This window comes from Ammospiza caudacuta, chromosome 5 (assembly GCF_027887145.1).
Source record: "Ammospiza caudacuta isolate bAmmCau1 chromosome 5, bAmmCau1.pri, whole genome shotgun sequence".
Taxonomy (NCBI): domain Eukaryota; kingdom Metazoa; phylum Chordata; class Aves; order Passeriformes; family Passerellidae; genus Ammospiza; species Ammospiza caudacuta.
The window spans coordinates 43,480,023-43,501,875 of record NC_080597.1 but is presented as its reverse complement, the minus strand read 5'-3'; the positions used below and the strand labels follow the sequence as shown (position 1 = coordinate 43,501,875).

Here is a 21,853-nt window from a genome sequence, read left to right as displayed (position 1 = left end):
GTTTAAGAATCATTCTTAGGTAACTGAAATAGGCTACTCTGCTTTAGGTAGCCAAACCATGTAAAAGGTTTAAAACTGTGCTAGAAAAATACCAAGGTAAAGACCAGTGCAAACATACCTGCATTAGGATAGCTTGCCTATGAACATTTTTATTTTAATTATTTTTCTAATGACTACCTCCTAAGATTTCACTGGAGTGGGTGGGTCAGGTTTTCTGCTCCCTCTTTCTATTTGCTTCTTCTGAAAATTTTAGTAGGGGATTTGGTAAACTTCAATCCCAGTAGTTAGTAAAGTGGCTAATTTTTCTGAAAACTGGGTGGATGTGACTAAGGCTGTGATTCTGTCCCCAGCTGGCTCTGGCACTTGCTGTGCTCTCTGCTAGCTGATTTGGTATGCTAAGCCAGCAGAAATCTAACCTGACTGAAACCACAGTTTAATAATACCAGCTAGATTGGGTGGGGTCATTCCATAACCAAAACTTCACCTTGCAGAGGGATAGGTACACAACTGTATGCAAAAATACATCTCTGGCAAGCAGTTCAATAAGTTTACCTTTTGGTACCTTTGTGAAATCTAGGGTTTAGTTTCAAGTTAAGTATAAGTTGTTAATTATTTCCTTTTTTTAATATCTTATTGCAGAGCACTCACAAATTTGAGTTGATCATCCTTATATGTTAATCAGAATGGCTTTATTGGGTTACACTTGAAGTATCAGTTTGTCCAGTATCCTGTTTCTGACAGTATATAGTAAATTCTGAGAGCCAATAGTAAATATATAGGGAAGGGAGTAGTAAGAAGGAACATTTTTGATTGTTCGTTAAGACCCTTCTAAGCATCTGCACCTTAGAGACTTTTTGAGCAAGATATGACATCCTTGAGTTTAAAAGTTCTTCTTGGAGCTTGCATCTGTCCAATTTACTTTCTGAATCTTTAACATTTTGGAACTCATTCCCACAAGACATTGCAGATCTGCTTAGCTACAGATCATGTGCAAGAAAGAACTTTTATGTGTTTGAACCCCCCCTTAATAATGTCAACTGCTGTTCCCTAATAGTTGCATTTGGAAAATAGTTGTGCTTTATTTATCTTCTCTTTGTCACCTATAATTCTGTACTCATGCTCTGTGTGCTCCTTTTTTCAGGCTGAGTTGTCTAAGTAGCATATTTCTGCTTTTACTCTGTGTTTTTTGACAGGGGAGCCCTGATGGCATACATTACTACATCTGGGGCTACGCTATGGATTCACACAGTAGAATTGTATTTTTGGTTTGGCACTTTTAAGACTTTCCAAACAGTTATGTTTCATTTGCTTTATGATAGCTGTCCAGCTAGAGTTTCCATTGGACAGCATGATTATGTGACTGATCTTTCCTAACAGACAGAGCTCCTTTGCTAGGAGTGTTATTTTTGCATTTGCCAGTGTTGAATTTCTGGTAATCTCTTGCACAATCCCTTCACAAGTAAGAGGGTTCTGCAACTGATGGAATCATGCCTAGGACCTGGAAGCAAATTAGGACTACATTACATGTGATGTTATGCAAAAACGCAGAGAGCTTTGGTTTGCCAAGATGCTTTTAATCCAGGGGTAAGACTGGGGACAGCTGATGAATACAAAGAATTGCAGTAAAAAATGTGTAAGCAAAGCTGCAGTGGTCTCAAAGAAGTTTGCATAGACATAATAATAAAGTATTATTGTGAGAAATTAGCCCTTTTATTGAGTTTAATAAGCAGCATCAAAGGAAACATCAAGTGCTTGTTTGGCAATTTTACAAACTGAGAACAGAGACTGCCAGCTGTTAGCATGATGGAAGCAGCAGTTAGCTTTAAGTCTTAGATGTGAGTGGATAGCTAGTGTGAGAATAATCCAGGGGGTGGGGAAGTAAAAGCAAGCAATTTATGGTTAGTGTCATGGAGCAAGAATCATGAGGGAAGCAGAGAAAGGGTGATGTGTTAGCCATACAAGTCAGCATTTGTGTATGTTCAGCAGGATAAGCAAGAGGGAGTTAAATAGAGTGAGTACATGTTCTTCTGTTTGTCTGCTGTGGGTTGGGTTGGGTTGGTATGCACTGAGGATAACGGGAGCTTCACATCTGTCATTTCCACACTGAACTGGCTGTGCAGTGAGTGGAGAATGAATGGAGTCCCCAGTGTGACAGGCTGCATTGCAGAAAGGAGTGCCGGATTAATTTCTTCCATAGCATTGAAATGTCAGGGCAACTCTGAGCTCAGTCTTATCTAAAACATCGTGAAGACCTTGCTTGACATAATACTTGCAAAATAATTATAAACAAAAGCATGTCTTTTTCTTAGTTTACTAACTGTCATCTCAAAAACAAGAGAAAAAATGTTATTTTTATTTACCCTTCTAGTTCTAGGTCCAATGATTAGTTCTGTGACAAGACAGCATGACACTTTGAGTATGACAGAAGCCCTGATGCTGCAGCAGAGGCTGGGAATATTAATGGCCAAATCTAGGTGAGTGATTTTTAATTCTGCCAGTTCCCTAGCTGTTTAATTTCTTCCTCATAGCCTTTGTTCACATCTCTCCTTTGAAGCAGCATTTCAGTTCTTGGTTTTCTGAAATATTAATATTAGAGCATACTTGAGACAAAATAACAAGCTTGTAGTATGATTATTGATTATATACCCTTTCTTTGTTGTTCCTGAGGTACAGAGGCTGTGCTTCAAAAATCTTGATATACATAATATACTACAGCTTTCTTCTTGCAACTCTAGTGATTTTTTTTTTCTCCAAAGTGCTTTGCATTTTAAGTTCTGTTTTTTTTTTTTTTTTTTTAAGTTTTTTTTAAAGCAGCAGCACCTGTATTCAACAGACTTGGTCAGTTATTTCATGCTGAATGCATAGAAAGTCTGATACTAACAGCATGCAGCTATGTAGTTCTGTTTTCACTACAAAAAACATTTGAGGAGGTCTAAGTCTGGGCTTTATTAAGTGCATACATATTTACTAAGGCTGCTTGAGGCATATGCCACTACACTGTATGGAGCAGAGTATTCTCTGTTAATCTGCCCTGAGGCTATTGTCACCTGTTGCTCCTCATAGCAGGGGATTCCCAGGGTAAACAGCACCGTGGCAGGAGGCTGACAAGGACATCTGAACATTGCTGTAGTGAGGCACTGAGGGGTGGGTGCCAGGGTAGGAACCAGGATCAGGTGTTACTACCTGTAGCTCCCTTTCTCAACAGAAGAGAAAGAACAACTATTACTGCTCCTACTACCACTATAAAATTTTCAAAACTTCACAATGGAAAAAGAAAAAAAAAAGTTTGTGTGTAGCATAGCTTCTCTCTGCAGCAGTAGAAGCAAACGAGCAATGCCTGGTTTTATTTTGAGTTGGGGAAAAAATCTTTGTCAATATAATGCATGTTTTCATGTTATGGACAGAAATGACATTAAAGAATCATGATTTTGAATAGGTGTCTGGTACTTTGCCTCTTTATCACTGGATTAATTGGAGCAGTATTGTTACCTCTGCAGGGGATTCTTGGTGGCTGATTTATACAGTCTCTAGAGTAGGAGTCTCTTTTGAGTGGCTTTTCTGATGAAAAAAAGTGGAAAAGTTAACTGCTCTTCATTGTATACTTTGCATCTTACCCCTTAGCAGAGTAAGGAGCTACATGAATACTACTGCTGCATGCTAATACAAATGTCTATCTAGAAACCAAGTCATGATTTTCTTAAGATGATAACATAGGATTTTTTCCCCTCTAGTCAGGAAAACTTATCAGTCCATACTGTCTTCATTCTTCTCGATTTCTAGTGTTGTATCTCTTGTTGACATAATATAGTTCTCTTCCAGGATTTTTCATGTGTGTAGTGGAAATTTTAATTCTTATCCAATATAAAGATTATGTATATGGATTAAGTTTTCTTTTGTCAGACTTTCTTGTATTTAAGAAATGTGAGACTTAACCCCTTTTTCATGGTGGTAGAGGATGAAACAGCCAGTTGCGAGACTTTGTTCCGTGAACATTTTATTAAACTGTTTTGTGAAAGTTTTGTCATACACACAGAAGTCTTTAAATGAAAATACCAAAAATACCAAGGTGTTTTTTTTTGTTTCATTACTTTAGCCATGCTGTTCAGTGTTACCACCTTTTACTGTTTTAAAACGAATGTGTAACACAATTTAATCCAAATAGAACTTAACAGAAATAAGGAAATCCCGAGTTTTAAAATATTTGTGTTGAATGTGGGTTTTTTTCCTTCCCGTGTCTTTGATTACATAGTTTGATATACACTGCCATATGGGAAATATTCTGAATTGGAAGCACAGAGCCTTACTGCATGGCTGCCAGCAGAGGGCTGCCTGCAGGCCTGGAGCCCCAGGGCTGCCAAAGCCTGGGCAGCCTTATGGGCTTTGCTGGTGCTTGGTAACCCGCTACCGCCCAGGGCTTCTAGGGGTGTCTCTAGTGCTGTGCTCCTGAGCCAGGGAGTGCTCATTTAGGTGGAACTGGAATCTAGGTAGCTGCCTGGTGTAAGAGTCTGGTTTAGGAAATTAAAATCTTGCACAGTAAGTGGTTGGGTTTTTGTTTTTCCCCCAAGCTGCTGCCATGGGAATTAAGGTGACAAATCAAATGAGTCTGGTAGTAACCTCAAGGTGAGTTACTGGTAGGACTTTAACAGCTTTGTGTTGCCACTCCTTACTGTCAAATCCAAATAAACTATCATATCTCTAGTATCTACATTGACTTTTTTATTAAATGTGACTGGAAGATTCATCATGAAGAATTGTCAGAGTAATTTGCATTGGCTTGTTTGTTGATGATACTTCATTTTTACTTCAACTAGATGATAATTTTGTTCTTGTTTTTTTTTTTCCCCTTTAGAGATCAGATGGTCTTCTGAAGAAGTCATGGGTAGCTGTTGTAGCTGTCCAGATAAAGAAACTGTCCCAGATAACCACCGAAACAAGTTTAAGGTATGCAGCTGGTGTGATGTGCTGTGAACTACTTTGTTGTTTTCTTACAGACCACGTCTGTGATTAAAAAAAAAGTAATGAGAATAGAGTGCAAATTTCTGAACAGCTGAAACACTGCAGTTGCAGGTGCCTGTGGCTACAGGTTTCTCTTGAGCCTTTGAGAAACCCTCTCTTCTCAGCAGTGACAGGAATTCCCTAGACAGGGTAGGCTTGTTAGGACAGTTTGGATCTTCAGGAAAGAGAAGAAGCGTGTGATTTTCATCCGTCTCCATTTCAGTTGGTAGAGCCCAGCTAAGGAGTGTTGCCTATGGAAGGTTACATTAGGAAAGGAGTCCTTAGCATAAGGGAATCAGTAGCTTTTGGGGAAGTGTGATTATGAACCTGAATGTGGAATCATCAATAGAAAATTTTAGGACTACTGATTTGACTTGAAGGTCGCTACTGATTATACATTTTGAAAACTTTTGTCCTTTATGTGGAGAAATGTTATTTCTACGTGCCCTTTTGTCTCAAAAATCTCTGGAATTTATAAGCCTGTGAACACTTGTTCATGTGCTTGACATGTTGAGCATGAAGCAGCTGAAGTCAGTGACTGTAAGTCAACATGTCTTTGCATAGGTCACGCAAGTCAGATTTGCTTCTGTGCTCCAAACTGTCTCTGTGAGTTGACAAAGGAATGTAATGCTTCCATAGTGAAAACTGATTCATGTGTTGCCTTAGGGCAACCATAAAATGAGCTTTAAAGCCATGGGAATTTCTGGAAATATTTAATATTATCAGTTAAGAAAGCTGAAGGATAAAATAGATTTCTGTTTTCTTGCTCTTTATGCATCACTTTATGTAACTAGTTCCTATTTTTCTCCTTGTAGAATTTCTCTATTGTTTGTTTAGCGGGGGGGTAGGGGAGGGAGAGATGAAGGAATGTAATCTGCAAAATGAGGAAAATGGGCATAAGCCTCACAGGCAGATGAAATGATTCCTAATTCTTTTCAACTAACTAGATTTCAATTTGAAAATGTATTTTTTAAGGAGTCACATTAATTCCGTAGGGATTTTTTTCAGTAACTTTTTTATTGATTAAGAAAGAATCCTACTAAAAGCAGCATTGTAAGGTAAAATAGGGGGGAAATATGTATTGTCCAAATTCTATAAAGGATGCAGATGACCTCAAAACTGGCCTAAAAGCAGAAAGAGCAGGAGTTTAGCTTTATATACATTTTTTCACACAAGATAACTATAAGGTATTTGAATTATTTGTTGACTTTAAAAAGGCAACAAAATGTCTAAAACTGTTGGCTGATTCAGCGCAGTGCAAGGCTATACATGTATGTGAAGGAAGCTTTATCTTGGAGCCACTTACCCTTTCTCATTCCTTTTCCCAACTGTAAGCAGAGTTATATGACAAAGCAAATATTTTTTTTCAGAAATGGGGCTCTGAAAGATTCCATTATCTGAGGTATGCCTTATCCATGTGGGAATACTAGAATATGTACATAAAGCCAGTTTAAAAAAAATTTAACTTACAAATCTCTTCTACTTTAAATTTCTCATCAGATTTTACAGTAATGTTAGGCAGCCTCATTTGTATTGTTTTTAAATAAGTATTATTTTAATTTTCTAAATTCTGGGTTAGGATAGCACAGAAACTAGTTTATGAAGTTGTTTTTTTGGTTTTTTTTAAACATTCACTTCAAGGATTGTAACTAATACAATAGCACAGATGAAGTCTACCAGCCAGGCATTAAGAGTATTAAAAATGGTGTTGTTTCTCAAAAGAGTAATTACCTAATGCTTTTTAACTTCTTTTTTATAGGTTATTAATGTGGATGATGATGGTAATGAACTGGGTTCTGGCATAATGGAACTTACAGATACAGAACTAGTTTTGTACACCCGCAAAAGGGACTCTGTCAAATGGCACTACCTCTGTCTCCGTCGCTATGGCTATGACTCAAATCTTTTCTCTTTTGAAAGTGGTCGAAGGTGTCAAACTGGACAAGGTATGTGGAAATTTTGTATATAAAGCTTCTTGCAAGTTTATTTGATGTTGGAAGATATTTGCCAGTCCTTTGGCAAGAGTTATAAAGGCTATAGTTCTGTATGTGAATGTGGTTTATGGAACAAAAATTACCTTATGAGGAATGGTCTTCTGGTAAAATGAGGATTTGAGTTGCGTGTGGTTTTTGGCATTTGTAGGTCTGGAGGACTTCAAGGTTCTATGTGAGTATTCTTTTGGTCAACTTAGGAGGTGGTTTTGACAGGGAAATTCTCCTGCCTCAGAGGTTGACTTGACCTCCAGGAGAGGCAGTAGAATCTGAAACTCTGAAGGAATGCCCTCAGAATTCAACAAATTCTCTATTTTTAAGGTTTTAAGAGCCTGGAGCATTGATATGAACAGGATGGCCCCAGCTTATTATTGTCTTCAGTAATGCACTGGTATTTCGTCCTCTTCCTAAAGCAAATACCACTTTCATTAATATCAATGACATAATTCTCAAATTTTGATGGTTTTGTATGAGGTGTGTATACTTCAGCTATGCTCAATTATTTTTTGAGTGGCTTTCGTCAGAAAAAGATGGTTACCTTTCCAGTAGCCAGACCATGCCTGCCTTGGCCAAGGTTGGCTCCCTCTGAGAATATTTAGGTGTTTCTGTCTTCCCTGCAGCAGTCCCTGAGGGACTGAGTTGTTTCTGTTGAGCTCTCAGCCTTGTTTTGCATCTTCCTACTGTGAAGTAGCTGTGTGTGCTTGGAATTCTTATGCATTCATATGTTGTGAAGTTAAGTTCCAATGTTCTTCTGGATTTTTGGCATTTACCAGTGTTCTTATCAATAATTTTAAATATTAAGAAATCACAGGTTTTGTTTTTTAATTTTACTGTTAAAAGGTCAGTAAGATTAAAGAATTGGGTCACATATAAACCTAGTCAATATTCATTGTCCAAGCAAAGGTAAAGGAAGAAAAGTTTTTTTTTTTAAATGGGAGTTTAAAAGGTACTCTCAGTTCATCTCCTAATGAGAAATGGAGATATTTTCAAACATTGAAATATACTCCATACTAAACTAAATTTTCATAATTCTTAAAGTAATAAACTTTGTTTTGAAGATAATAAATTTAATGTGTTTTGCAGTTGAATTTACTGTTTCTTCTGAACATTAAAAACACATACTAAAAATACTTAATTGAAATACTAATTTGAAGGTTGTTCTCTACAGTCTATTAGCAAGTCTGCAAAATCTTACACCAAGTCTAATTGACTTCTCCACTTTCCTTATAATTTTTTCCTCTTTTTTTAATAACGAGATTAAGCAGGCTGTGTAAGCAGCAACCCTTTTCTCCCTCTTTTGTTTCTTGCCTTCCTTATGTAATACTAAAATCCTGTGAATATTGGGAAAAAAGAAATCTGGCAGAAAATGTTCTCTGCTGCCCTTTTGCAATGGAACATTGTTCCTGAGACCTACAGTGGGTTTTGTGGGCACAGTTGTGAAACTTCATCTTCACTTCATGGGATGACCAAGTTTTTCATTTGAGAATTCCCTGAATACTGTCCAGCAACTTCTTACATTAGTCAGTATTCTTGTTTCTGTTCTTCCTTTAATATCAAGTTATTTCTGTTGTTAAGCTGTGAGCAGCAATGATGGTGAAACATTGAGTTTGTGCTAGGTATTAAAAACCTTGCAGACACGTCTTTGCACCACATCTAACAGATAATTCAGGAATTTAAAAGCTGGAGAAGTTGGTATGTCACCATGTTGTGTGACAGTTCACATTGCATTTAATATGAATGTATTTAAAGGCAGCTGAATTTCTCAGAATCTTTTTAAAGTTTGTGAACCTAGAGTTTTAGAAAATTCTGGGTTTTGTTCATTAAGATTTAAATATCCAGTGTGAATGTTCAGAAATATACAAAATATTACACATGGTCTATTGTACATGGCTGGATTAGGGGTCAGGACATAGCGTAGTAGAAGTTCTATAGCTGCAGTGTTGCAAACATGAAGCTTATTCAGTGCAGCAGCTGCATATTAATTGCTGAGCATTGTTCCTCGTAGCCCATTTGGTGTATTTCCAGCTGGGGTTGTGTGAACTTCTGCCATGTGAAGCATTTCTGGTGGTTCTGATCTGTCACAGCTCTGCATCCCTAAATAAATATATGATGGTAGTAATTGCCAGCATATTCACATAACTGCACTTGCAGAAGTGGCTATATAGGTAGGTACTTTTCAGTAAAGAGTGTTTTAAGATTGTAATACTCAATTTAAAAAATGAGCACCTGCACCCACGTTTAACAAGCGTGTCAACTTTAACTTCATGCTTTCAATGGAAGAATAATCCAAAGCTGCGCCTTTGCTGGTGAGGGTAAGTTGGGACACTCCCTGCTGTTCAAAGGCAAAGTGGCACAATACACACGCAAAATACACGGTATTGCTGCTAACTTTGTGTTCTGTGTCTATCCTTTAGCCTAAAGCAATTAGTTTGTTACTGTCTGTTTCACACAGTTTGTCTTACTAGCTTTTCATTTTAGTCTTCTTAAAGAAACTGAATTTATATCCAGTGTTCAAATCCTTTTCTGTTGTGCAGGTATCTTATTTTTGTGGTAGTTTAATAGAAATCTGATTTAGGAAATACAACTTTGTAGCACCTCTGTAGTTTAATTTAATGTATTTAAATGCATATTTATTTAACAGGTATCCTTTTTATTAGCTTTAAAAAAAAAAAAAAAAAACAAAAACCAACTTGGTTTTTTCCCCTCATTTAGCACTCAAAACTTATTTTTGCTCCTAACTGAATTGGTTTTCTGTTCTTATTTAACTTTTGGTGCATGGGAACCTTATTCTTCTATTAGATAACCACTTTAAAGGTTGTCACAGTAATTTTGTGTGTTTTGGTGCAATAAAAATTTTGTAACGCTTTTGCTTCTTTAACAGGTTTTCATTATGAGGATTCCAGTTCTATTCCTTGCAAGTTATATATATTGTAAGGCCTGTTTCTGAGTTACAGGGTTTTGATTTTTCTTTTGGATGTATTTATAGGAATCTTTGCCTTTAAGTGCGCCCGGGCAGAAGAGTTATTTAACATGTTACAAGAGATAATGCAGAATAACAGCATAAATGTGGTAGAAGAACCAGTAGTAGAAAGGAATAATCATCAAACTGAGTTGGAAGTACCAAGAACCCCTCGAACACCTACCAGTAAGTATGGTTCTACTGTCAGATGACATACCTGAATGTAATTTAGTTAGCTGAAAATAGCATTTGATTTGAATTTAATCTTTAAGTAATTAAAAAGAAGGCTAATTTAAAGCTAAGAGGTAGTAATGCATTCTCTCGAGGTACTTGCTGAGGATTATCTTCAAGAAGTAAGTTTTGGGAACTTAATTGTTGCATAAGAACACTTATGAATACACCTATTGAATTGCTTTATGATATGTCAACAGGCTTTACCTGTAGCATTTCAGAGAAATGTTAATGCTGGGCAAGATTTCAAATTTTTGATTGGGGAAAAAATACTGTTTAAATCACATGTGCAGTTGGTTTGGAATCTTTCTTCTGCTCTGAGCAGGATGAGTGAAGTATTTATCTAAAATTTTCTGGTATTTTTGAAATCTCAGGCAGATGGCTTGATATTTGAAACTAGGAATTCCAGTTTATTGATGATTTCAGAGAAATGGAAGCTTAGATAAAGGAGTTCTGTTTGTCAGGGGGAGATGTTAGTGGGGGAAAGAGAAGTTGGAGGGAGTTTACTGGGTGTGTAATACACCTAGTTTTCAGTGGCTGCTTCATAAATGTGTTCTGGTAAATACTGGGATGCTGTTCTGTTTTCCATTTCCTTCCTCCAAGCAAAATTGAGCTTTGTGAATGCTTAATTTTGTTTTACATATTTTACTTTCTCTTTTGAAAATTAAACTTAAGATGTAAAGTATCTTATTCATATACAGTAAAATGTTCTATTTTAATATGGTGGTTTTGGCTGTTTTCTAATTGAACCAGCTCCTGGATTCAATGCACAAAGTTTACCCAACGGCTATCCCAGATACCCATCTTTTGGAGATGCTTCATCACACCCTTCCAGCAGACACCCTTCTGTCGGCAGCGCACGCCTCCCCTCTGTTGGTGAAGAATCAACACATCCTTTACTTGTAGCAGAGGAGCAAGTGGGTGTTCTTTTCCCTTTGTACAACTGAGCTTCTACATTGCTTCAGATTTTCCTAATGATTGTTCTGTTGGCTTTCACTTGCGTCTCAGTATCAGGTGTAAAGTATTCCTACAGAATTTTAACTGCCTCAGAAAAGTGTTTGCCTTGCCTCTTTAAAATGATACTTTGTAGAATGGCTTGCTGAGGAATTTATATTTTATAAAAAAAAAAGATAGAGAAGGTATGTATTTGCATTATATATACTCTTTCCAAAAATTTCAGTAACTATTTTTAAACATGAGTAATTGTACATTATAATGAGAGATCCTGGTCAAAAAGCTTCTTTATATGTAAGTCTTCTATTTGCCAAATAGAAGTCATGGAATAATTTGCGTTAGAAGGGACCTCCAGTCTCTATATCAAAGTTTTAAGTTAGAGAAAGCTGCACAGACCATTGTCCTGGCCATGTTTTGAGTACTATGGGCAAGGGGATTCCACAGAATCTGAGCCATGTGTTCCAGTGTTTCACCACTGCTGTTGTGAAATCATTTCTCTCTAATGTTTCTCTAATGTTATCAGATTTTTGCCTGTTACATCTAATGTTGGCCTTTTGCTAAACATCCCCAAAAAAGGTCTGGCTATGTTTTTGCTTTCTCTTTTAGGTAGTTGAAAATAGCTATTAGGTGGTTCCCTGCATTCTCTTAAAATGGAACTAAGATGGTGTCCTCAGCTTCTCCTTGTATGTCATGTGCTCCAGCTCTAGTCATGGTCCTCCAATGCACCAGCCTCAGATTGGTGCTGTCTGTTGTTTACTCTGGAGCTCAGGTTCAGTCTTGTGAGAGCTGAACTGATGGTAATAGTGACTCTCCTTAACTTACTGGCTGTGCTATTGCTAGCACAAACCAGTGCATGTTTGGTTTTCATTGCTCCAAGAGCAGACTGATGACTCATATTCAGCTTACCATCCACCTGGATCCCTGAAGTTTTGCTGCAAGGCTGTTTTCAATCAGTTGGTATCTGGCCTGTACTGTTGGTATTGTTTCATACCAAGCACTGGATCTTCTATTTGCTGTTGCTGAACTTCATAAGGTTTCTATGAGGTTGGTTCTCTAGGCTCTAGAGATCCCTCTCAGTGGAAAGACTGAAAACTGGCAACTGAAAACTTCTCTCATCATTCAGGTTGCTGATGAAAATGACAGTCAAATTTATAAATGTCATGTGGTTTAGGAAGATTTATGTGTGACAAGAAACAGTTTTGGAAACCAGAGAAGGTAGCCAGAGCAGAGGGCTGTGAACTGTCTTGTGGGAAAGGATTTGTTAGGAGTCCTCACAGAAGAGCTCAGGTGTTATCATTGGAGTTAGTGAATAGTCAGTGAGTTTAAAAAAACAGTGGAGGAGTCAGGTGATCTGGTAAATGACACTTCAGCTGGCAGAGCTTGACAGAGAGGTTGGCAAGCTACAAGACTGCTGCTGTAAAGTACTACTTTTGCTGTTTGGATATCCAGACAGAATTAAAATTTAGAGAAGGAATCCAATCTTTCCCATTCAGCCTTGTATTGATCCACTGTGGAAATTGGAGGGATATAACCTAGGAGGGTATCTCTGCCTTTCTTAGTGACATACGGTGCCAACTCCTCCTTCTTTTTAGTTTTGAGTGCCACACTTCATATGGAATTGTATATTTTTCTACGAGTTCCTGTTCTTAGGAGGCTGTTGGCTCTTGAAGAAAAAATGGATAGTTCTTTCTGTAGACCTCCACCTCTCTTTTTGTTCCTGGAGTAGTACACAAGGCAGGAGACCGAGGGTTTTCTTAGGTCTCTCTGTGGTTTTCTTTTTGTTTGGTTTTTTTTTCCTTCTATGGACAGTAGATTTCCTTGCAGTGTGGAAGTTATGAACATAAACTTAGCTAAAGTAATTGCTGTTCACTGGTAAGGGACAACAAAGTAGACGTCTCAGTGATCTGCCCAGGTATAGTTATGAGCTAGGCTGGAGCAGCCAAGGTGGCCTTGATTAGAGCCAAACTCTAGAACTAGAGCACAATTGAGATAAAACATGAAATAAAAATAATTATCAGTATAAGATATAAATTCTGTTTTTTTTCAGTAGAGGAACATTAACATAAATAATAACAAAATTTCAGGGAAAAAACCTAAAACTGACTACAGTTCAGCAAAATGCAGGAGAGGTGACTTTTGCTCTTAAACACCTGCCAACACAAGTTTTTCTTTTCAGGTATTTAGATTAGAAGAGTGGGGAGTTAAGAAGCTAATAAATTTGGAGGCGGAGGGGAAGGCACAATAGTGTTTGAATTTCTTCTTTTTTCTTTGCCTTTTAGGTGCACACTTACGTAAACACTACTGGAGTACAGGAGGAAAGAAAAAATCGATCAAGTGTGCATGTGCCACTGGAATCAAAGCTTTCAAACACTGAAACAACTAAAGCGAAAGAAGATCAGATGTGTACTGATGACAGAGATGCTCAGGTTCTCCTGGAGCCCGAAGGAGTGAAGTTTGTTTTAGGACCAACACCTGTTCAAAGGCAATTAATGGAAAGAGAGAAACTGGAACAACTTGGGAGAGATCAAGTCAGTGGCAGCAGCACAAACAACACTGAATGGGACACTGGGTACGACAGTGATGAACGTAGAGAGACGCCATCTGGTAATAAATTGGTGTATGAAAATATAAATAGGTTATCAATCCCTAGTGCCTCAGGGGTCAGGAGAGGTCGCTTGACATCAACCAGTACCTCAGACACCCAGAACATTAACAACTCTGCTCAGAGGAGAACTGCGCTGCTGAACTACGAGAACTTGCCGTCCTTGCCTCCTGTTTGGGAAGCCCGGAAACTGAGCAGAGATGAAGATGACAGTTTAGGACCAAAGACCCCGTCTCTGAATGGCTACCACAATAACCTAGATCTAATGCATAACTATGTCAATACAGAGAATGTAACAGTACCAGCAAGTGCTCATAAAGTAGAATTTACACGACGTCGGGACTGCACCCCAACAGTCTTTAACTTTGACATTAGGCGTCCAAGTTTAGAACACAGGCAGCTCAACTATATACAGGTTGACTTGGAAGGTGGTAGTGACTCTGACAACCCTCAGACTCCAAAAACCCCCACCACTCCACTTCCGCAGACTCCAACCAGGCGCACAGAGCTGTATGCTGTAATAGACATTGAAAGAACTGCTGCTATGTCGAGCTTGCAAAAAGCACTGCCCCGAGATGACGGTACTTCTAGGAAAACTAGACATAACAGTACTGACCTGCCCATGTGAGCCTGGGGAGCATTGAATCATTTGCACCTTTTGTGAAGTTTATAAAATTGAAGATGCGAGTACTTTGCATTTCTTAACACTAACGCCTTTTATAGACTAATAGAACTTTTTCTGCATACTTCATGTACTTGTCTTACTAAAGGGAATTAATGTAGAGCAAGTATTCATTTTAAGTAACACTATTTCATTCTACAGTAGAAGTAATTACTGCATAGCAGCATCACCACCTTTCACAGTGCCTCTTTAATTGATTAGAGTCTGAGTGACATGCCAGTTTTGAATTTATAAATATTCTGGTCTGGTGCCTATACTCATTAATGGCATTTATAACACTTTTTAAAGCCTCTTGATATGTGCATTATTAGCAGGTAAACCTAATCTTTCAATATACATATCTGATGTTCATTCCTCATTGAAGTGGTTCCTCCAGAATGAATTGTGTGTAATATGTTAATTCACTCAGTTTGACATACACAAGATATATTGGTTCATCTCAAGGAATATAAACACTACACCTTTTTTGTCTGTGGGCAAGAAGGCCTCTAATTCCTGACAGTTTTCTTAACTTGTGTGATATTTGAGAGGTCCCATTGATGGTTGTTGATCAGAGCTATAAACACATCAAAAACCAACCTTAAGCTCCTTCCATTGGAATAGAATTACAAGTGACATATCAAATTCCCTCTGAAATCTGAAAATTTTATCTCATTAGAGTTTTGGGGTTTTTTGTGAAGGAATTCACAGGTGGGCTGTATGAATTAAGGCTCTCTTGTCATTTCTTAGTTCAGTGTGCCTTCTTTTCTTTGCATTTGTGTGTTTCCTTTTTATTTGTTCCATAATGTCTTGTTTTAAAAGTCAAAATTTTGTACATAGCTTTAATTGTCCACGATCATCTATGTGTTTGTCTTACTCTCTGCCTTTGACAAAGCAAGACTCTTGAAGGTCAAATGGTTGTCTTCGTCCAATGTTCTACTTTTTTATGCCTGACAGAAATATCCCAGCTCTCCAGCAGCATGCATTATTGCACAACTGGAAAGGTTTATTGTGCAGTTATTGTCTTCCTCTAAAGCATCAAACACAGGTTACATGGGAGGCCGGGTACTGGACTTGATAGTTCTTTATAGGAAGTTGTACGTTCTAGCAATGTGCATCCATAGGTGATAATGTACTTTAATTTAAAAAGATACGTAGTAAATTATCTGAAGGTAGTATTATCTATGAGCATACTTGTTTTCCTTTTGCAGTTGGTGAATTTGGTTACAATGATGGCTGCTCAGTGTTACAGGTACATCCAGGTAGAATGTTGTTTGTTGAATATGCCAGAGGCACCCTTTTTTTTTTCTGTTTTGTTTATTAATAGTCTGAATAATCTTAGAATTCTGGCAGTATTGCAGGTGCACCTTGGTACTAGCAGCAGAAGAGATTGCTCTTGAGCCTGTGATTGCAAAGGAACTGACACTTGTGTGAGCTGGTATGATGTAAAATAACCCTTGAACTGTGAGGAAAAACGTGCAAGAAAAGCCATTTGGAGATCTGAAAAAGCATTAAGGGTCTCCACGCCATATTTGAATTGAAGTTTTATAAAAACCGAACTACAATTATTTTCTGTCTTTTAAATTGGTGTGTATTTCTGTTCCTACAACCTTTTTCTTTGGTCTTCTCTCATTTAGTAGTGGCAGCAGTAGTAGCAGCACCTGAAATATGTCTCTTGCCATACCAATAGGTGGCATCAGGCCACCTTTTCACTCTGTCTTTCATTATTCTTTATAAACTGTATGGTACTGAAATACCAGATGGACAAAAAATATAATTTGCTGAAGTAAAAGATGAGAGTCATTGAGACCATTGTGAGGAACTTAAAAGAGATTTTTTTATAAAAAACCTTATTAATTATTTAATGGTCAGCTTCTGCATACTCTTGTGATAGACTCACTGACTTGTGAGGAGACCTTGGTACTCAAGAAGGTAAAGACTACCTGGAGCTAGGCATTTTAAAGGTGGTAGCCTGGTAGGGCATTGGTCTCTTCTCCCAGTCAGCCAGCAACAGGACAAGAGGACATAGGCTTAAGCTGTGCCAGGTAGATGTTAGCAAGAACTTCTTCACAGAAAGGCCTATTAGGCATTGGAATATGCTGCCCTGGGAGGTGGTGGAGTCACTGTCCCTGGAGGTGTTTAAGGAAAGACTGGACATGGCAGTTGGTGCTGTGGTCTTGTTGACAAGGTGGTGTTTGGTCATAGGTTGGCTTCAGTGATCTCAGAGGTCTTTTCCAAGCCTGCTGATTCTGTGATTCTGTAACTGCTCCCTCACATCTTTGCCATTGCCTCACCTTATGGACCTCCTGGTCTGTAGCAAAGAGAATTTACCATGTATTGCAAAACACTTGCTGGGTTAATAATATTGCTGTGATTATTGTTCTTAGCATATAGCTCACTAAATTTGTGAGCTGCATTTGTTTTGAGGCAAACCTGTTTGATCTAGCCAGCTGCTTAGCAATATATGGTCCTCATCTGTATAGTTTGGACTAATTAACTGGACCCTTAAAACACACCTGTGAGGCAGGGAAGTAATAATATTCTTAACTACTAAATAGGGAAGCAGAGGCTTTGGGTAGATCATAAGTGACCTGCTGAAATTTCAACAACCAGCCATATCCCTCCTTAGTTCCAGTGCACTGTCCTATGCATTATTCTGAGTAGTCTCAGCTAAAAAGAATGGTCTGAGCAAATTTTTTACACTGTTGCAAGTTTCACAATGTTTTCTTAGCTCTGGTTCCCAGAATGGAGAACAAACTGAAATTTCAACTGTCTGTAGCCTTAATTATATTAAGAAGTCTGATGACATATTTTCCAGAACTACTTTTTAACCTGCTAGGTTTCACAGGTGGGATAATGCTTTCTTGTTTTGTGTACACTCCAAACATGCTGGGTAGTCCCTGTCACCCACACTACTCATCTTTAGCATTCCTTATTTTCTGCCCCTTGAAGTAGATGCAGTTGCAATGCACTTTACCCTTTGAGACTTGGTAAATATTTTTTCAATTCAGTCTCTTTTAAAGGCTGTGATGTTAGATTTAGTGTCTGTAATCTAGGATTCAGTTTTCAGCTGAAATCTCTCCATGGTATTTAGATCATATTTATTTTGGGCCCACAGGTATATAGACTGAGAAACTAGAAATATGTAACCATTTTCTTTAGTAAATGTGGCATGTTAAGTTTACATAAACTAGGTCCTGTAAAAATGGTAGCATTTCCATCCAATTCTACTTTTCATCCATAATGTGCAGTCCATTGCTGCCCTTCAAACACATTTAACAAGGGGAAACCTTTAACTGTAGGTATTCCTTTAGTACAATGATTTGAGAAAGACATATGTTACTGTATCTTTTAAACAAGGAAACTGAGTTGTTAAAGAAAACAGAAAAGTGACCAGAAGTACATAATATTGTGCTAGAAATACAGGGAATGAGAATTTATTCCATTGTTATGTCAGGAAAATAAACTTTCCCTCAAAATCATGTCAGAAGGAGGACCAATTGTTTTAATTTTTGTGGTGTTTTTTGCTAACTTCCTAAAACAATATTGAAAAAGACCATTCTGAAAACCATGACACTCATTAGAACATCTTTTGTTTCCCCCCAATAAGCATGTTCTGCATTTAACAGGGGTTGAATCTGATGATGTGCATTGAAGCACTGTTCCTATTAATGTCTTCAGAGCTTTTATAGAAAATATAAGTCTTGAAGTAGAAATTTCATATAATAAATTGATAAAATGTCCTTCTCCCCACCGCTCCCCCCAACTTGATGTCTGGATATTTGTGTGTGTTTGCACCTCTGACTAGGGCTTGGGTGTAAAAAGGATCATGGAAATGTGTAAAGTGTACAAATTCCAAACCAGTGTCAAAACAGGGCTGCTTTTTGTAAGTGACGGATCAGCAGTTGATTTTGCTGGTTTTATAACACTGTGCATTGGCTCAAAATCTGGTTGTTCTTGTTTTTGTTTTATATTTACCCGCTTCTCAATGAGAGAGATTCAAGAGAGAACAGATTGTTCTTATTCACTGTGGGTGAAGTAAGAGTGGAAATGTCAGTAGTTTGAGCATACAATGATGTATCTGATTTGGACGTCTGTTTTTAAGCAGTATTCCTCGCTTCATGTAAGGTGAGATCCATGGTGAAATTCCATTTCTGCACTGTACTAATTTATTTAATGGCTGCAAATAAGATGAAACTAATGGAGTAGAAACTAGTAGTGGACTTAAATCTGAAATTCTCCTATTTCCCTAGAGGAGTCTGGTCCTTCATTGTGATAGATAGAGTTAGGTGTTTTTGGAATTTAATGATATGATCTTTCCCATCTCTTCCTTGAGGTAGCAATTCAGGCATTTATATTTGACAGTATTTACTTAATATAAACTTAAGTTCATTTATTATATCTTTATTTTTAATTCATATACACTCCAGGAATAAAAAAATCCGGAAGAAATTCCACCACAAAAAACTGCGTTAAGTTGGAGTCAGGTTTGCTGATGTCCTTCTTACAGAAGATTATGAAAAAGGAAGTCATGTTGAGGTTCTTTCACAATCTTTAGGAATTACTTCCTCTTTTGGACAAGATGAGTGAATCAGAAGAAAAAAAAAGAGCAACTTAGCATCTGCAACTCTGACCATGTATACATTATTTCTTGTGCTGTGCTGTAAGGTATGTGAGTAAGTCTGTCAGATGTCTTATGAGGATATTTTCCTAACACGGTGTTTACTCCAGATTAACGCAGTATTTTGTTTGGAAGTATGTAGGTGTACAGGTAGAAATAGAATATGAGAAATAAGGTCGATGAAACAAGTGTTGGACATTTCTATATTTTTATACATTATGAAGGGCATTTTTAAAATTTTTCTTGCAGTTTTAGTAATTATTTAGTGTGGTAATACACATATATTGTGACAATGTTTTCCGCTATATCCATTACTTTGGTGTGTAATTCTATTTTATGTAGCAAATATGTGTATATAGAAAGGAGATTATGTAAAAATTATCAATAAAAAATAGGCTCAAGCCCTTCAGAACAGGGACCATCTTCCTCTGTGTCTACAAAGTACTAAATGCCTTGGGGTCCCAGCCAGATCTCCTGTCTGAGACCTGTAGTGACCGAATTGCCAAGTGAGGAGCGTGGGAAGCAGCTCCCTGCTTTCCGTGAGAAGCCTTAGTGTGAAAGGTGCGGTGAAGCTCCCCCTGCCAGTCCCTGGGGCTGTGCAGTGCATGGCTGTCCCCAGCACTGCCTGCCAAGTGACCCAGGGAGCCCAGAGCATCCTTTGCTCCGCTCTTGCTCCTTGGCACTTGGAAAGGAAGTCTGACAAGGAGCTTTGATGTCATCAGAAAATCTTCCTTGTTAGTGGGGTGACCCTTCCAGAGCTTGTTCGGTCTGCATGCAGTGTCCTTTGAAGACAAAGAAATGATTCCTGTTGACTTCAAGGGCCACTGGATGTGCTCCTGCAAGATCAAGTACTGCTGCTGTAACAGCTCTGTTATACCTGAGGACCTGCTTGGTCAAGTTCTTCAGGAATGGTCTAAAAGGATGTAAAAGTATAAATATATTTAATTACATGTACTGAAAACCAAATCCTATTTGTTGTGGTCAGAGTTCAGATAATTATGGGAATTTTGATTTCTTAGTCATCATTGCATATATATTGCTTTAACTGTTGTGTATGAAAGAGGAAGTGATTCTAAAACGTGTGAAAGATGAGGATTACACCTGTTTTTTAATGGTAATGTTATTTAGGAATGGATGTCAGCGAATTTAACTCCATAATAATGCAGGGGTTTTTTTTGCATTGGAATATGTGTGTATATCATACACCCACATTTTATATATAATATATTATATATTTGGTACTAACTTTGTATTTTGAAATTTTGCCAAATCGCAAACACGGATGTTCTCACTTGTAAGACTTTGGTACGTAAGACCTGAATGTATAAGAAATGCTCTGGTATGAGAGGAAAGAGTGTTGTATGGTGTCCCACAGTCCAGATGGCTGGACCAGCAGGCACGTTGCCTTTCTCACGTCTGGCTTCCCTGCAGCATCACCTTTGGTCTCCTGCAAGCGTCTGTGTCCCGGCCAAACGCACCGCACTAGCGTCCAAGCTGACTGGTAGGAGTGATACAGTAGTCACCAGTGTGCCACAAATGCATTTATTAAATGCAGAAATAGACATTTCTACAAAGGCCAAAATCTTATGTTGTATGTTCCTTTCTTGTCATTACATTGTATCATATTGTAAGATTATTGTATGTCCTAATTTGCATTATAAAATGTTTTTTCCTACTTAAAGGCATAAATATAGCAACTTTGTATAAAGGTAGCTTTCTAGATTTTTATTTCTTTTATATAAAAAAGTCAAACAGTGGGAGTACCATTGCCAAATTGTTTATAAAATTTCAAGTAATTTTCCCTGTTCAGTGAATTTGTTTTTACAGACATTCCGTATTTCTTATACTATGCAGAAAGAGTGTATTTTTATGCCATTCCACATTAATCTTAAAAAAAATAATAATTTCACTTCTTTTAAACTGTTGTTATAGAGAAAGCTTACCAAATGTGCATTTTTAAAAAAAATGTGTTATGTACATTTTTCCCCTTACCAGTGCCAACTTCATTTGGAAAAAAAAATTGTAGCATGGCAATAAACTATTGATTTTACATTAAAAGTTGTCTGTGGGTTACTTCAGTAGTTTGCAGTGTTAGTGTCACTGTATTGTTTTGTTTGTATAATCTTTTTTGCTTTTCTTTAAATCGTTGCTTCATATACCTCTCTCTGCCCTCCTCCCTGCCTCCCTATTCCACTCATTACTCAGTAGTAAAAAAAACCCAAAAACAGATCATGGTGCTCTGAAGTCTGTAAATTCATCTCCAAGACTTTGTTTCATTTCTGCTGGTTTTCTGTCACACCTTTGTCATGCGTGCAGATTGTGATTTTTTTTTTTAAATGAAGCATTTTTTTCTTCACATACGGTGCAACTTGGAAAATTGCCCTTAGCACAAGAGGGGTGAGGGCACGGCACAGCTGGGAGAGGAGAACCAGCACTGCTGCTGTGTTCTTCCTTGTCTGGTGTCACTGCCTTTACGCTTTGTAAAGCATAGCTTAGCAATGGTCGAAAGCCCCTTAAACCCAATTCACTGATTTGCTGTAGTTTTTCTGTGAGCATTGGATCTTTCAAAGGCCATAACTTGGATAAGTCTGAAGCATTTTATAATATTTTTTCTCCCAACTCACCACAGTAGCAGCAAATGTGAATTAACATGAATTATTACTTCAGTGCACATCTTTATGAAAGCTGTGATTCCGAGAGAAGCTGTTTCCATTGTTTTAGTTGTATTATTTGCCCTAGCCAAAACTTAAATAGTTTTTGGTGTAACTATGATGAAAACTAGGTATTTAAATTAAATTAGTAGTCTAGTTTTAGAACAGGGTTGTGGAGGGAAGTGTAT

General features: G+C 37.7%; 1 protein-coding gene across 1 annotated transcript; it reads left to right on the top strand.

Annotated features, from left to right (window-relative positions):
- The first annotated feature begins 2,317 nt into the window (after nt 1-2,317).
- Nucleotides 2,318-21,039, top strand: FRS2 (fibroblast growth factor receptor substrate 2). Its single transcript, XM_058805547.1, has 6 exons — nt 2,318-2,474; nt 4,850-4,941; nt 6,755-6,941; nt 9,973-10,131; nt 10,930-11,093; nt 13,410-21,039. The coding sequence occupies exons 2-6, from the start codon at nt 4,876-4,878 to the stop codon at nt 14,358-14,360; spliced, it is 1,527 nt and encodes a 508-aa protein (XP_058661530.1). The 5' UTR covers nt 2,318-2,474; nt 4,850-4,875; the 3' UTR covers nt 14,361-21,039.
- The last annotated feature ends 814 nt before the right edge of the window (nt 21,040-21,853 follow it).